Here is a 16,948-nt window from a genome sequence, read left to right as displayed (position 1 = left end):
ATAGATACAGTATATCCTCTTGGTTAGCAAAAAGTACCAAATTTAGTGTAATGGATATATTCTGTTGGAAATCAACATATTAAAATGTTGGTTGGCAATGAGAAACAACTTTTCCTTAGAAAAATAACTAAAAAACATAAATGTAAAACCAAATTAAAATCCATTTAGATGAAAATTGGAATTCAACTAAAATTGCACAAAACCATCATTTCAAATATGTTTTTCAGTAGTTAAATAAAAATACCTGTTCAGAGGAGAGGTTGACAGAATCTTTTACTGTAGGCAGAACAATGTATTTATTCCCTAGCCTTCTCTGAAAAAGCGGAACCATTTTGACTGAAATGTTCAAAAATATCTAGCCTGAGACAGGCACCTGACTTGGAAAATTTTGGTTAAAGTTTGGCAAAGTTATTAGCCAATGAAAACAAGTGTTATAATTCGACGTGTGGGGCAACCTTCCTAGGTTGTCCTACCCAGCCCCACCCATGAGGGTTTGACTATTCTCTCTGATATACTTGTTTTCTGCTGGTATAATTCCATTGATTTTAAAAAGCAACAGAGGGTCCTGTGGCACCTTTGAGACTTCTTGCATCTGAAGAAGTGAGGTTCTTACCCACGAAAGCTTATGCTCCCAATACTTCCGTTAGTCTCAAAGGTGCCACAGGACCCTCTGTTGCTTTTTACAGATTCAGACTAACACGGCTATCCCTCTGATAATTGATTTTAAAGGAATTCTGTAAGAGAAGGTAGAATCTGGCTCAAAGCATTTTTGCATTTATACAGTTTTTAATGTAGAAATGAAGAAACCTATTAAAGTGCTTTGCAAGAAACAGCACTGAAAACTGTGTGTGCTTTTTTAAAACATATTTTTGTAGAACATATGTATATTTGACCATGTGATCAATTTAATCTCTTGCTATTTCTCTTTGATTAATTGTACAGCTCAATTTCCCTTCTTCCCTTTTTTTTAAGCTTATGGAAAAGTATTTCTAGTGAGGAAAATAAGTGGCCATGATAATGGAAAGCTGTATGCCATGAAAGTATTGAAAAAAGCAACAATAATTCAAAAAGCCAAAACAACAGAGCACACAAGGACAGAACGACAAGTACTGGAACATATTAGGCAATCACCATTTTTGGTCACATTGCACTATGCTTTCCAGACAGACACAAAACTTCATCTCATTTTAGGTAAGTGGTTGTCATGATTGAAGTTGATTATTAATTTTTATGTATTATTATTTCGTAGAATATCAGGGTTGGAAGGGACATATTCGCCCCCGCCCCTTTTGTTGAGTTCCTTTATATGGCCTGATCCAGTGTGTGAAGTCTGAGCACACTAACCAGATTGGGTCCCAAAGGTGACTTAGGTAGAGGAATGCCTATCTTACCCTGGTTTGTGCATTGCAGTGGGGCTTAGGCACCCAGAACCTGGTGCAGGGCAATAGTCTGCATGCACGCAGGCGGAAACATGGGTGTCGAGGGAACTTTTACCACATTTAGGCACCAAGTGAGTTTAGGTGCCTATAAAGTTTGGCAGCAGCTAAATAGGGTTTTGTGAATCTCACTGAGGCCTGATGCTTGGATTTAGGTGCCTAAAGAGGCAGTTAGGCACCTAAAGCTTTTGTGAAGCTAGCACTTGTTTGTTGTGTTTCAGTGTCAATACTCTGCTCATATGTTTTGTTTTTGTTTATGTTTTTATCAATGACTCCCTTGTGTCATAATTCTGTATGGCTATGAGAAACCTGAGAAGATGGACAAATAATGGAAATACATTTTCTTGAACTTTTAGGGAATTTTGGCTCACTTCTTGATTTGACCATGATTGAATTTCATCTGTTTGCTTTTCGAAAAAATTTCAAGCAAACTGTTTTTGCTTCCTTGAATATTTGGGAAGGAACTCTTATTTATGTGAATATGATATAATGATATGAATGAACATATTTACTTTGGAAATGTTCCTCACATCCTCACTCTCAAACACGCAAAGACAGTACACCATATTTGTGTACTGTCTTTGCATATTTGGGAGTGAGGAAGCAGGGAGTGTCTTTAAATCGCTGACTTTATTGTGAGCTGTGACTAAAAGAAAAAGGGAAACCAGGGTGAAGGAGGATGTTCAAATAGCAGAAAGGCTGCTTGTTGAGAGACGCTGCACATGTTCCAGCTTAACTACATGGAATAAAGTGTCTGCAGTGTGGTCAGACATTTTCACAATATTTAAAAAAGAAAATTAGGAATCCTACGATGGAATTTAAAGAACACGATTAAAGGTATAACACACAAGAATTTTTTGAGTATATTAGAAGCAGGAATCTTACAAGAATTGGTGGGTCTATTGGACCACCAGAGGGGACAAACAGAAAAGGGTGCTATAAAGGAAGCAATTAAGGAAGATAAAGACATTGCTGAAAAGCTAAATGATTTCTTTGCATCAGGCTTCATGACATAGGATTTTGGGGAGAAATCTAGCGTGGACCAACTCTTTTTTTCTGATTTAAAAAAAAAAGATTAAATACTGTCAGGGACTGAGATGTCAAAAGAAAAAAAAGTTGCATTTACCAATCAAGCCCTGATTGCTGCATACCCAAAAGTTCTGAAAGAATTAAGTGATGAGTTGCTTGCAAAAATATGGAGTCTCTCTTTTAAAATCAACTATTAAACCAGAGGGATAAAGGGTAGCAAATATTGCCTGTAGTTAAAGAAGACTTATTGGTGATCTGGAATTACAAGCCTGTAACCCTTACTTCTGTACTGGGTAAATTGGTTGAAGCGGTAATGAAAAATAGAATAATAGACCACCTAACAAATCCTGATACAAATAGGGTTGAACCAGCAAGGTTTCTGAAGAGGATGATGGTGCCTTACTGATCTATTACAAATATTATATGTATCAATAAAAGAGTGGCTAAATAAAAACTCATTGAGAGTTTATTTTGGGTGAAACAAGTCATTTAAGTCCTTTGAAAAAATTTATCCTTAGGCTTTCAAAAAGGCCTTTGTCAAAGTCCCTCACAAGGGTATGAGAATAAAATATTGTCATACACGAGAAACTGACCAAGAGAAACAACGACTAGGAAGAAATGGGCAAATTTAATGATCACAGAACGGTAAGAGCAGGGCGCCAGAAGGTTCAGTACTATGGTGTTTCCGAGCCGGTGTGCCATCAGGTTTGAACAGGTGTGCCATGGAATTTTGGAAAAGTCACTTGGGAGGAGAAAAAAATTCTCATTTATTTTAATTAGTGTCATAACCAAAGGCATTTTGTGCTATTACTCTTCGGGTGTTCGTGTGTGAGACAAGCTTTACACACAGTGTGATCAAATGACCTTGCTGTTCGCTTGGTATCATACCGTTAAGTTACAGTGGTGAATTTTAAATTGAAGACTCGAAAATGGACAAATATTTGAAGAAAAGGGAGTCTGGCACCTCCACATCTATTTTCTGTGATGAAGCTGAACATGAACATAAAGTCAAAGTTGTGAGCCAGCACTATTGTGAGAGTATTTGCAATTTGGATTTTTGTTTGCAGGTGAACCATCTTGCTCTCTTCATCAGTATTATGTGTGGAGCAAAAGTCATGCAAGTTTGCCAAGTAAGTTAAAATGACACCTTACAAGCAAACATCTATCCTTTACCAATAAGGGCCTTTTTTTTTTTTTTTTTTGAGCATTTGAAGGATCAAAATGAAAAACAAGTGCAAATGATGAAAGGCTGTGTCACAGTTTCTGATAAGCCATTGGAAGCAAGATGCTTGGTTGCTGAGCATGTAGCGAAGGCGAAAAAGCCGCATACAGTCGCAGAAACATTAGCATGCCAAGAAATGGTGAGAGTAATGTTAGGTGCAAATGCAGCCAATGAAATTGCAAAAGTTCCCCTTTCAGATAATATAAGTCGCCACATTGGTGAGATCAGCTGATGTTGAAACTGTACTCTGAGGAAAAAAATTAAATCAAGTGGAAAATTTGCGCTGTAGCTTGATGAATCAGCAGATATCAGTCATCATGCTCAACTCTTAGCTAACATCAGGCACGTTGATGGAAACAGTATAAAAGAATTTTTTTTTATTTTTCAGACACCTGCCAGGTCACATGCCTGGAGAGGAATCTTGAGGAGGGAGATTTGCAATGGAAAAATTGTCTTAGTGTTTGCACAAACAGGACTGCCCCCATGACTGGCAAAGTGAAGGGGTTTGTAAACAAGGCTAAAGAACAAAACCCAGATGTGCTGGTGACCCACTTTTTCCTGCACCATGAAGCACTGCCAGAAGAACTTTCCTTAGTGTTAGATGGAGCAGTAAAGATAGTCAACTTAATAAAATCATGGTTCTTAAAATGTTGCCTTTTCTCACAGTTGTGGGAGGAAATGGGATCAGAACACCAGAGTTTACTTTTGCACACAGAAATACACTGGCTTTTCCATGGAAAAGTTCTCTTATGTTTTTATGAACTGAGAGAAGAGTTAAAAATGTTCATAGCTTTAGAGGAATCAGCATACACTGACTTAATTGTTGGTGTGGCATGGTGTGTGAAACATACTTACCTGGCTGATATATTTCACCACCTCAATGAACTGAGCAGGAAAATGCAAGGTAGAAATGAGAATCGTGTCTCCTTCATGGATAAACTGCATGGGTTTAGATCTAAGTTAGCCCTCTGACGTGAAAAAACTAGCAAGACACAATAGAAATGTTCCCTCTGGAAAACATGGCAGATCCTACTCATAGTATTTTGGTAAATGTCATTTCTGAGCATTTAAATAGTCTGGAAGAAAAATTAAGCTTATATTTTCTGTCAATCTATATAGAAGATTTCGACTGGTTCTGGGATCCTTGGCTTTCCTCTGCAATGGAAAGTGCTAAGAATCTTACAATAATGACTCAAGAGCAACTTGATGAATTAAAGGATGGGGACCCCCTTTTAAAATTAAATTTGGTGACATGCCTTTGGACTTATTCTGGTTGACGGTGGCAAACGAATATGCAGTAATCTCAGACCATGCTATTTCCATTTTGTTGCCATTTTCAACAACATACCTGTGCAGGTTATGTTTCTTCAAGCCTGACTTACACCAAAACCAAACAAAGAGAGCACTGAGATTGGTGGAGTAAGAGCTATGAGTTGCACTCTCAATATTTTCTGCCAGGAAGGACTCTGCATATTAAGGCAAGCTCAAATTTCTCATTAAAAGTATGTTTTGTTATAATAATTGTAATGCAGGGCAGGAGTGCACCGCACAAATCTTTTACTGAGGTAATTGTGCCTTAGACTGGAAAAGGTTGGGAAACACTGCTGTACTAAAACGGGTGGTGTTTAATATAGTAATGATCTGAGAAAGGTGATGATAGTAAGAATAAAAATTTCAGGTTAGTCAAGACAAGAAAAGACAGAGAAAAATCAGAGGGACCTACACAAGCTCAGAGAATGGGCAACATTATGGCAGATGAAGTTCAATGTTGGTAAGTAAAAAGTTATTCATATTGGAGGGAGTAGTCTGAACTACTCATGCACCTTACAGAATTCTATATTAATTTTATCAACTTGGGGAAAAGACTGGTCATCATTGCTGATAATTCACTGAAGATCACTGCTCAATGTACAGCAGAAGTCTAAGAAGCAAACAAAATGTTAAAATGCATAATGAATAATGTAAAAAATATTACAATGGCCCTCAATAAATCAGAGGTGAACACAGTGACCTGGAATATTGTTTTTAGTTTTGGTCACGGTATCTCAAAAAGTATGATGCTTTGGACTCTTCTGTTAGAGCATTGGCATCTGCAGTTGCATTAAGGAATCAGAACTAGCCTTGTTCCTCGTCTCTGGCTATGGATACTAGAATTAAAGTGGAAGATCTTCCCTTTAAAGGGGATGGTCTTTTCAGCAACAAGACTGATGAGCTATTTAAAAAATAAAATTTAAAGATACTACCTCCATCACTACGTCTTTATCCCCTGGTCAGAAGGAGGCCTTCTTACCCGTTCTTTTCGCTATCAGAGACAGTTTTAGCCTTGTTAGTCTACTTAGTTTTCCTTAAATGAGAGATGTCAGCAACAGCATCTGCAAGCTTAGTCTTTTTTCAGAGCCAGCACCAAAAAAAGAGGTCTTTCAGATCCAGACCTAAGACAAAACAGCCTGCTCCCTCCTTTTGAACACAAGATCTCAGATTTGATGTGAGGATTGAGAATCATGAGCCAATAAGTGAGGGTCTGTCCCTTCTTTTATGAACAATTGGAGGCTTATTACATCGGCCAAGTGAGCCATAGAAATTGGTAAAAAAAGGCTATGCCATTCATTTTGAAAACTTACCTACTTTCAGTTCCCTCTATTCTTCCTTTTTTCAGGGGACTTACTCACAAGGCTATTATACTTTCAGAAATACAGAAACTGCTCCTGATAGGGGCTCTTGGGGAGGTACCCAAACATCTGTAGGGGTTGGTAGCTTTATCCAGGATATTTCTCGGCACAGAAAAAAGATGAGGGTTTTTGTACCATTCTAAATTTAAGAAAATTGAGCAGATAAATTCTATCTTCACATATGAACCCTAACCCCCCTAATACTTCTTCGAGTGATTGCTCATGTGTATTTCACAATAGGTGTGCGTGCTTGCCACGTGCACTGGTGCTGGAAGTTTTTCCCCTAGCAGTACCCATAGGGGAGCGCCCCTAGTGACTCCTAAAGTGGCACCTCTGTGACGCAGTATAAGGGGTGCTGCGCGCTCTCCCACCCTCAGTTCCTTCTTGTCACCAATGAAGGTGCTTCGGAACTGCTCTGCTCCAGCTTTGCTGCAGCTCTCCTCCAGAACTCTTGTTCATTCAGTGTAGTAGTACCTGTAGTTAAGTAGTTTGATTAGTTTAGTTTAGTGTGCCCGGGCTGGGGCATGCCCCGTGCCCTGGGTTTTAAGTCGTGCGACACTTGTAGGTAACCGATGCCAATGAGTGAGCTGCACACGGATTGTTTATGCTGTTTTGGTGAAACCCATCTCAGTGATTGCTGCAGGATTTGCAAGTTGTTCAAGCCTCAGACCAAGAGAGAGAGAGACATTCGACTCCAGGCCATCCTCATGGAGTCAGTGTTGAACCCGACTCTGGCGCACTGCTCCAAGTCAACACTGGGTACTGTGGTGTCGGTGTGCTGCGACTCTCCAGTGCCATCTACCAGTTGGCACTGCTCCCCATCCGTGGGGCACACCAAGAAGGCTAAGAAGAGGCCTTCTCCGCCCCGGCCCTGGAGCAAGATTGGGGGGAGAGGCTAGACCCATGTTGGGCAGTCTTCGGTCCCCATCGGCCTCTAGGCTTCCAACTCAGGTTGAGCGGAATCGCCCAGCCCATTCGGAGCAGGCTTCCCCAGATGTCCGGATGCCCTCAACACCAGAGGCCCTGCAAGCAGCCCGGGACATTATGTCCATGCCGGTACCAGGGGCATCGCCAATGTTGACTCTGTGGTCCAGAGGCAAGCCGCTGCTGGTATCTCCGCAGTCGTCCGCGACTCGGTACTAGTCATGGTCGAGGGAATGTTCCCGACTCTGTTCGCTGCTCAGCGACCATCCCATGCGTAGTCCTCGCGGGTCACCGTTGACCCCCACCAGGGTTGTCTCGCTGGGTTCCGATTGACAGAGACTCCAGGCACCGCTCTGCCTCGAGGAGCGGACACAGAAGGGACCGAGGCAGACGACACCGAAGGTCCTCGTCTCCGAGGGGCTATCGTAGCCAGTCGCGACATGAATGTAGACGCTGTTTCCGTTCGTCGTCTCGCTCCAAGACCCTGCCACGGCACCGCTCCCGCAGCCCTGGGCGTCCATCACCACCGTTGTGGATCCACTCGCCAGAGCCGATCACGGAGCAGCTGCTACTGGTGGTACTGTTCCTTTACATCGGGATCACGGTCTCGTAGTCAGCACCGCTGCTCCTCCCTGTCCAGGGACAGTGGCAGGTCATATGTCAGCCTGGCCTCCCTTCATAGTCGTCGATCGATGGGACAGGCCAGCCAGGGCGAACAGCCTGCGCCGCCGGTGCCACAGCAGGTGCAGTGGCACCAGGCCCCGTGGCTGGCACAGTGGTACCAGTGGGCACCCTGGCCCCTGATGCAGCCCCTTGTGGGGTTTTGCTCAGTGGCCGGAGCCTTGGAATGGCCATTGGATTCCCTCTCCCGGCCTCCGAGGAAGGAGTCGGTGGGACGTGTATCTTCGGCGCCGTGCCCGGAGAGTGACCAAGTGATGGATCCTCCGGTGCCGGTGGACTCACAAAGTATTGCACCTGCCTCCTCACCCTCCCCTGATGTGGCGATTACGGCCCCTCTGTCCTGCAGGAGGACTCTAAGGCCCACCAGGAACTATTGAAAAGGGTGGCATCAAACCTCAACCTTCAGGCAGAGGAGGTGGAGGAGCCCTCAGGCTCCCTCTTTAATGTCCTGTCCGCCCCGGTACCAGGCAGGGTGGCCTTGCCACTCCACGAAGGGGTGGCAAAAATTTCAAATGCCTTGTGGCAAACCCCGGTCTCCTTGCTCCCCCTCTCAAAGAGAGTGGAACAGAAGTATTTTGTGCCCGCCAAGGGATATGAATACCTATACACCCACCCTGCCCCTAACTCCCTGGTGGTCAAGTCGGTCAACCACAGGGAGCGGCAGGGCCAACCAGCTCCTACTCCAAAAAATAAAGACTCAAGGAGGCTGGATTCATTTGGGAGAAAAATTTATTCGTCCTCAAGCTTCCAGTTATGGGTGGCAAACCATCAGGCTCTCCTGGGCCGGTATGAGTTCAATCTGTGGGACTCTCTGCCCAAATTCGAGGATTCCCTCCAGGAGCATGACAGGAAGGAGTTCAAAGCTCTGGTGGAGGTGGGTACAGCGGCTGCCAAGGCAACCCTGCAGGCAGCGTTGGATGCGGTGGACACGTCTGTGCGGTTCATGGCCTCCGCGGTATCCGTGAGAAGGGTGTTGTGGCTCCTGCTGTCGGGGCTGTCCAGTGAGGCGCAGAACTCCTTGCAGGACCTCCCATTTGAAGGCAAAGCTCTGTTTGCAGAACAGACGGACATAAAACTGCATGGCATGAAAGATTCCCACACTACGCTTAAGACTCTTGGCCTCTATGTTCTGGCTCTGGCTAGACCTAAGTTTAAGCCGCAGCAGGCTCCCACCCAGGCCACCCACTCTAAATACGAGCCCCCTTATAAAAAGTCGTGGGACTATAAGAAACGTCTGTAGAGGCAGTCCTGGTCTGCCCCCCAGCCTGGGTCCTCCAAGGGCAAACAGTCAGGGAAATGACAGTTTTGACAGGATGCCTGGGGGTGACCTACCAGTTCACAGCAGGGATCCACCCACAATAAATCTTCCCTTCTCCAACTGGTTGTGTGCTTTTCTCCCAGAGTGGTTGTGGCTGACCTTGGAACAATGGGTCCTCAGCAACATCTCCCAGGGCTACACCCTCCAGTTTACCTCCACCCTGCCAACCACCCTCCGCCCCCATCCTTCCTGGGGGACCCCTCTCACGAGGCTCTGCTCAAGCAGGAGGTGGTGCGGCTCCTTGGCCTAAGAACCATGGAAGTGGTACCAGTGGAGTTCAAATGCAAGGGGTACCACTCCCGCTATTTCCTTATCCCGAAGGCCAAAGGGAGGCTCAGGCCCATCCTGGACCTGCGAGGCCTGAACCAGTACATGGTGAAGCTCAAGTTCCGCATAGTCTCCCTGGCCTCCATCATTCCCTCCCTGGATCCCCGGGACTGGTACGCCGCCCTCGATCTGCAGGATGTGTACTTCCACATCCCTATATTTGAGGGGCACAGGCGTTTCCTCCATTTCACGGTTGGAGAGGAACACTCCAATTTGCGGTCCTCCCATTTGGCCTGTCCAATGCCCCCAGGATATTTACAAAGTGTATGTCTGTGGTGGCGCCTATCTCAGGTGCCGTGGGGTCCAGATCTTCCTCTATCTGGATGACTGGCTGGTCAAGGACAGCTCCCGGTTGCAGGTGCGGGATCACGTGGTGCTCCTTCTGTCCACATGCACCACTCTGGGCCTGTTGATGAATGGCACCATGTCCACATTAGTCCTGGTACAACGCATAGAGTTTATCAGGGCAGTCCTGGACGCCATGTCGGCCAGGGTATCCCTCCCACCGGACAGGTTCGAGACCCTGAAAGGGCTCATCGACACAGTCACAAGATTTCCAGTGACAACAGCCAGAGCCAACAGCTCTTGGGTCACATTTCGGCGTGCACATATGTGGTTCGCCACGCCAGACTCAAGATAACTTCAGATGCACCACACAATGGATGAGGAGTGCATTTGGGTCGTTTTACAATTCAGGGCCACTGGGCTTCTCAGGAAAAGAGCTTTCTTTTAAATGTGTTGAAGTTAAGAGTTATTCGTTTGATCTTTCCTTCCTCAAGCAATGAACAATACAGCCACTATGTGTTACATCAACAAGCAAAGGGGTGCTGACTGTTCGCAGTTGTGTGCTGAAGCAGTCATTATGGGACTCGTGCATTCTTCACAATGTCTGTCCTGTTGCCCTGCCTTTAGCAGGGGAGAGCAATGTGCTGGCAGAATGTCTCAGCAGGGACAGTTCTTAGATGCATAAAAAGAGTTCTAACCTATTACGCTGCTCTACAGCCAAAATGCTTCTGAAATAAATGTAGTCAAACTTTACTAATTCATGGTCACTGAGAACGAAAATGATGCTTAAAATTGTTGATTGGCTCTAGTTTTCAAGATATGCAATTGGGTCAGTATATACAACCCTTGACTTGGGAATGGCGGAGGATAAGTGAGTTATAAAGGGAAGGGATCTCAATTTAAACCAGAAATGACTAAAATACATCTTTGACTGGATCTATGAATAAATCTATGACTGGGTTTGGACAGTACTTGCTTTTTAGGCAAAACAATGAATGATGCAATCTGAAGCTGGTATTGCATCATACATGATACGAATTGCATCATGTTATTCCTAGAAGTCATGGATGATGCAATCATAACGAAGCTTACGTCACTCTGCTGAACAAATTGCTCTATATCAGCTCTAGAAATCATACTGTGTCATGGTCTCTTATTTGTCAGTGTTTGGTTTTGCAAAGGGACACATTTCTGTTTAGACAAAGTGAGCAGAGATGCCTCGTACTTGTGTGAACAGTGCAGATAACTTCTGCTATGTTTGTGGTGAAGTGACTTTTGCATCACAAAAGCACAGTATAACCACTATGGTTAAGAAAGCCTATCACCTTTATATTGGCTGCAAAATTGGAGATCACGACAAGAGGTGGGCCCCACGCATATGCTGCAACACTTGTGCAACAAATCTTTGCCAGTGGTTGAACAGGAAAAGGAAATCTATGCCTTTTGCAGTGCCAATGATTTGGAGAGAGCCAACAGATCATACCAGCAATTGTTACTTCTGCATGGTGCCTCCAGTTGGGAAAGGTGTGTCAAAGAAGAAAAAGTGGACTGTGCATTATCCAAACATTCCATCAGCTATACGCCCAGTACCCCACGGAGAAGGACTGCCGGTTCCTGATGCACCAGAATCCTTCTCACTTGAGTCAGACAAGGAAGAGGATGAAACTTCCGGTCCTGAACCATCAATGTCACAGGATCCACATTTTCTCCCATCCTCCTCCTCTGAACCACACCTCATAACACAAGGTGAACTGAATGACCTTGTCAGGGATTTGGAACTACCCAAGAGTAAGGCAGAGCTGTTGGGCTCCAGTCTACAGCAATGGAATCTTCTGATAGGTGATGTTAGGGTTTCCATGTTCCGTGACCGTCAAAAGGATCTTGTCCCATTCTTCTTCATGGAAGGTGATCTTGTAGCCTGCAACAACATCGATGGTGTGATGGCAGCCCTCAACATCGTTCACCATCCAGATGAATGGAGACTGTTAATTTATTCATCGAAGACAAGTCAAAGCTGTTTTAATGCATAATGGCAATGTTTTGCCATCAATTCCAGTTGGTCATGCAGTCCATATGAAGGAAACCTATGAGAACATGAAACAACTTTTGAGGTGCATGAACTATGACCAACATCAGTGGCAGCTTTGTGGCGATTTGAAGGTTGTTGCTCTCTTGCTTGGTCTGCAGACTGGATACACAAAGTACTGCTGTTTTCTCTGCGAATGGGATAGTCATGCAAGAGATTCCCACTACATCAAGAAAGATTGGCCACTCTGACAGTCATTGGAGCCTGGGAGGAAAAGTGTTCATCATTCACCACTTGTTGAATCAAGGAAGATTTTGTTACCACCCTTACGCATCAAGCTGGGTCTGATGAAGAACTTTGTTAAGGCCATTGACAAAACACAAGCAGCTTTCAAGTACCTCCGTGGAAAATTTCCAAGGTTAAGTGAAGCTAAGATAAAGGAAGGTGTCTTTGTTGGTCCTCAGATTTGTGAACTTCTTCGAGATGATGCATTTGACCATGCACTGCGTGGCAAGGAAAAGACGGCATGGAAAGCCTTCCAGTTAGTGGCAATAAATTTTCTCGGAAACAACAAGGCAGCAACTACAGGTTGTTGGTGGAAAACCTCCTCAAGGCATACAAAAGCCTTGGTTGCAACATGTCACTAAAGATACATTTTTTGCACTCTCATCTAGATTTTTTTCCACCGAACTGCGGAACAGTGAGCGATGAGCACGGCGAGCGATTTCACCAGGACATTGCAACAATGGAGAAATGCTATCAGGGCAAATGGAGCCCATCAGTGCTTGCAGACTATTGCTGGACAGTGACAAGAGATGCTCCATTTAATGAATACAAGAGACAAGCCAAGAAGCGCCGAGTAGACACTGAATAGGACTGAACTATGTATATAATAGTTTTTTGCCTTTTGTTTCATAATAAATTTTATTTATATAACCCTTTTGCTGATTTTTAAAATGTTACATAAACAGGACAGTTGAAATATCATGTAAAGCAACCATAAGCACATGAAAAGACCTTGGTTTACAATTTATGATTAAAACTCTACTATCTACACAATATATATAGACATAAAATGTAAAAACTTAAATATCTTAGAAACAGTAGCCAATCAGTTGTTTTAATTGTCATATTTGAATTCAGCACAACAAAATACATAATAAATAGCACATTTTATCTCTGAAACAGACGACTTCTCAAAAATTGTAGACCAGTGTTATTTAAATAAATGATTTCCTAAAACGTACTTTTATGTTGATTGTTTCTTATGCTAAGAATCGTATGGTCATAGTATGTTTGCTCACATATTTCCATATAGGTTAAACAATGTATCATTGAAAGTTACAAGTTAATGACAGTTTGTGTGTATTCTGTTGTAAGTTCTCATTCTGCTAGAGTATCTTTTGCTTGCTTTACACTAGGTCTGTCAAGCGATTAAAAAAATTAATCGCAATTAATTGCATGATTAATCACACTGTTAAACAATAATAGAATACCATTAATTTAAATATTTTTGATGTTTTCTACGTTTTCAAATATATTGAGTAATTATAACAGAATACAAAGTATACAGTGCTCACTTTATATTTATTTTTTATTACAAATATTTGCACTGTAAAAAAACAAAAGAAAAAGTATTTTCAATTCACCTAATACAAGTGTAGTGTGTAATCTCTTTATCATGAAAGTTGAACTTACAAATGTAGAATTATGTACAAAAAATAACTGCATTCAAAAATAAAACAATGTAAAACTTTAGAGTCTACAAGTCCACTCAGTCCTATTTCTTGATCAGACAGTTGCTCAGACAAACAAGTTTGTTTACATGTGCAGGAGATAATGCTGCCCGCTTCTTGTTCGCAATGTCACATGAAAGTGAGAATAGTTGTTCTCATGGCACTGTTGTAGCTGGTATGGCAAGATATTTACGTGCCAGATGCGCTAAAGATTCATATATCCCTTCATGCTTCAACCACCATTCCAGAGTACATGCGTCCATGCTGATGATGAGTTCTGCTTGATAAGAATCCAAAGCAGTGCAGACCAACTCATGTTCATTTTCATCATTTGAGTCAGATGCCACCAGCAAATTTTCTTTTTTGGTGGTTCAGGTTCTGTAGTGTCTGATCCAGTAGCATTCTCAGAGCACACCTAAACCCATGAGGAGGATGAGGAGGTGATGGTTTCTCAGGGAGCTGTATGCCTGTGGAGAACTCTGCTACTACACCCGTCCCTTCCCTTCCCAGTTTTGGAACACCTCCTGCCCAAAATACCATCTTCCATGCCTTGGCAGTGCAAAGTGTGTGTGTGTGTGTGTGTGTGAGAGAGAGAGAGAGAGAGAGAGATGACACATGAGCTAACAGTTCCTTTGATGCTTCCTGCCAGCAGAGAGTTCTCCTGCATAGGAGGACTTCTTCACTGGCTGTTTCCAGACTCTTTAAGCCCGCTTTGTGCTACATAATTTTGCACTGCTTATGTTGTACAAAGTTAATTGAAGATTCTGCTCCCTTGTTGTTCTTCCCTCTTTTATAAGTGTGCACAGGTGTGATGTTTGTAGGTCTTATATTCCTTTTCTAAGCCTCTTGGTAAATAAATGAAAGACTGACTCTTTAAAAAGAAAATTCTTTGCAATTTGCCTTTCATACTTTTGAGATAAATAGGTTTTTGCTATTACTGAGCTGCTGTGTGAAAAGTCTACCTAAGGGAAACTTTAATATTGGGCCTTCGATTTGAAACTTTATAAAGATGCTCATATTCCTTCCTCAAGGGATTTCAAGTGCTGTATATGTATGTATAAAAAGCTGTATACGTATATGTAAAATATTATTAAAATACAATAAAAGCATCTAGTTCAGAACATTTATTTTTTCAAGAAATGGTAATATGTCAAAATAATTTTTAAAAAAGCTTTTAAAAGAAAGTGAAATGACTAGATTTTCTGTTTTAATTTATAGACTATATAAATGGAGGAGAACTTTTTACTCACCTTTCTCAAAGAGAGAGATTTACAGAAAATGACGTGCAGATATACATTGGAGAAATTGTACTGGCTCTTGAACACCTGCACAAGGTAAGACAGTTTTTTCCATCAGTGCTTTCTTGTGAGTTACATCTTCATGATTATATACAAAATAAAAAGGACTTAATTTTTTTTGTTTAAAAATATAGCGCATGAATATATGCACCGATTTTAAATATTAATTATTTAATTAATTATAAATACATGTCCTTTTATTAGGTATTCATCTGTAGTATCTGTGCACAGGTTAAGACTAGAGTCTACTCTCTGCCTCTGGAGTCAGTATTTGTTATTTTGCCAATTGGTTGTTGCTTTCTGAATATCTCCATTTCCAATAGCATCTTCTTTTCACACATGAAATGTCATTGTGACTCTCATTTTCTTTCAGCATAAAGAACAGAGATGAGAGAGAGAACTGCAGTCAGTTTTTATAACTTTGTCCTTTCCTTAAAATTATAGGTTAAAATTTTCAAATCTGTGGCCTAAAATTAGACACCTATTTTTCCTATTTAGGCACCTAAGAGAGGCATAGTTTACAAAGATGTCCCATTGAATTTACTGGAATTTGCGAGTCATAGACTTTACGGCCAGAAGAGACTGCCAGATTGTTTAGTCTGACCTTGTGTATATCACAGGACACCAACACTACCCAGCACCTGCACACTAAACCCAACAACCAAAATTAGACCAAAGTATTACAGCCCACAGAAGACTAGATTGTTATGTGCCACAGGCAGGGAATGGAATGGAGAAAGGTGCACCAGTGCCTGAGGGCTCCGGAAAGACAGGGAAATGATTAAGCAAGATATACCCAGATCATCCTGGCAAATAATCTGCACCCACATCTTGAAGAGGAAAGGGGGGGAAAAAAAACCCAAGATCACTGTCCATATGATCTGAGGGGAAAAGTCCTTCCCCAACCCATATGTGGCACCCTGAACATATGAGCAAGAACCAGCCAGCCACGCACCTGAGAGAGAGAATGTTTGGTGCCACCACAGAGCCTTGTACCTCCCTATCTAATGTCCCATCTTCAGCTGTGTACATACTGATATTTCAGAGGAAAGAGATAAACAACCACCACCACCACCAAAAACCAGAATTCATTGTGGGGGAGGGAAATCCCTTCCTGATTCCTCCAGGTGTCTGGCTGAAACCCTGAAGCATAAGCTTTTAAGAACATATGGCATAAACCAGAAGTGAGACCCAGGGCTGATGAGCCCTGCCTCCTACCCATCGTAAACTACCCCCTCATACAATCACACTCATAAATTTGTTTAGTTGTCTTAAAGTTAATTAAGTTGTTTACCCCTACGACTCCTATTGGGAGGCTATTCCAGAAACTCACCCCTCTGATGGTTGGAAACCACCTAATTTCCCATCCTGAATTTGTTCATGACCAGTTTATATCCATTTGCTCTTGTGCCAACATTGCCCTTGAGCTTAAATACTTTTTCACCCTCCCTTGTATTTACCATCTAATGTATTTATAAAGAGCTGTCCTATCCCCTCTCAGCCTTCTTTTTGATAGACTAAACAAGCCAATCTCTTCAATCTCCTATCAAAAGATAGGCCCTCCATTCCTCTGGTCATCCTAGCAGCTCTTCTCTGCACCTGTTTCGGTTTAAATTAATCTTTTCTTGAACACAGGTGACCAGAACTGTACACAGTATTCCAAATGAGGTCTTACCAGTATTTTGTATGATGGCATTAATTCTTCTCTATATCTACTAGAGATGCCTTGCGTGAAACATACTAAGATCGGCTTTGCCTTTTTCACAACTGCATTTCACAGCTGAATTATGAAGTGGCTCATAGTTATATTGTGACTGACATTCATAGTTAGGTCTCTCTTCTTTGTCACTTAAAGCTGATGAGGTGCCAGCAAAAATTCTTATTAGATCCTAACTACAACAATCTTGCACTTTCTACTATTGAGTTTCATCCCATTTCTGCCACTCCAGTCTTCAAGAACATCCAGGTCCCCGAGTATAATATTCCTGTTCTCCTCT

General features: G+C 42.5%; 1 protein-coding gene across 3 annotated transcripts in view; it reads left to right on the top strand.

Annotated features, from left to right (window-relative positions):
• The window catches only part of RPS6KA5 (ribosomal protein S6 kinase A5), a 180,108-nt gene that overhangs the window by 65,150 nt on the left and 98,010 nt on the right, over nucleotides 1-16,948 (top strand). The window contains exons 3-5 of one of the 3 annotated variants that reach the window (XM_054026210.1): nucleotides 973-1,191; nucleotides 3,533-3,595; nucleotides 14,872-14,987. In XM_054026210.1, the coding sequence (XP_053882185.1) occupies nucleotides 973-1,191; nucleotides 3,533-3,595; nucleotides 14,872-14,987 (398 nt within the window). The remainder of the gene's footprint in view (nucleotides 1-972; nucleotides 1,192-3,532; nucleotides 3,596-14,871; nucleotides 14,988-16,948) is intronic. The other 2 variants (XM_054026211.1, XM_054026212.1) reach the window with 2 other exon arrangements.

The sequence above is a fragment of the Malaclemys terrapin genome, chromosome 4 (genome assembly GCF_027887155.1).
Source record: "Malaclemys terrapin pileata isolate rMalTer1 chromosome 4, rMalTer1.hap1, whole genome shotgun sequence".
In the NCBI taxonomy this organism is placed as follows: Eukaryota; Metazoa; Chordata; order Testudines; family Emydidae; genus Malaclemys; species Malaclemys terrapin.
This window is presented reverse-complemented; position numbering and strand designations above follow the sequence as displayed.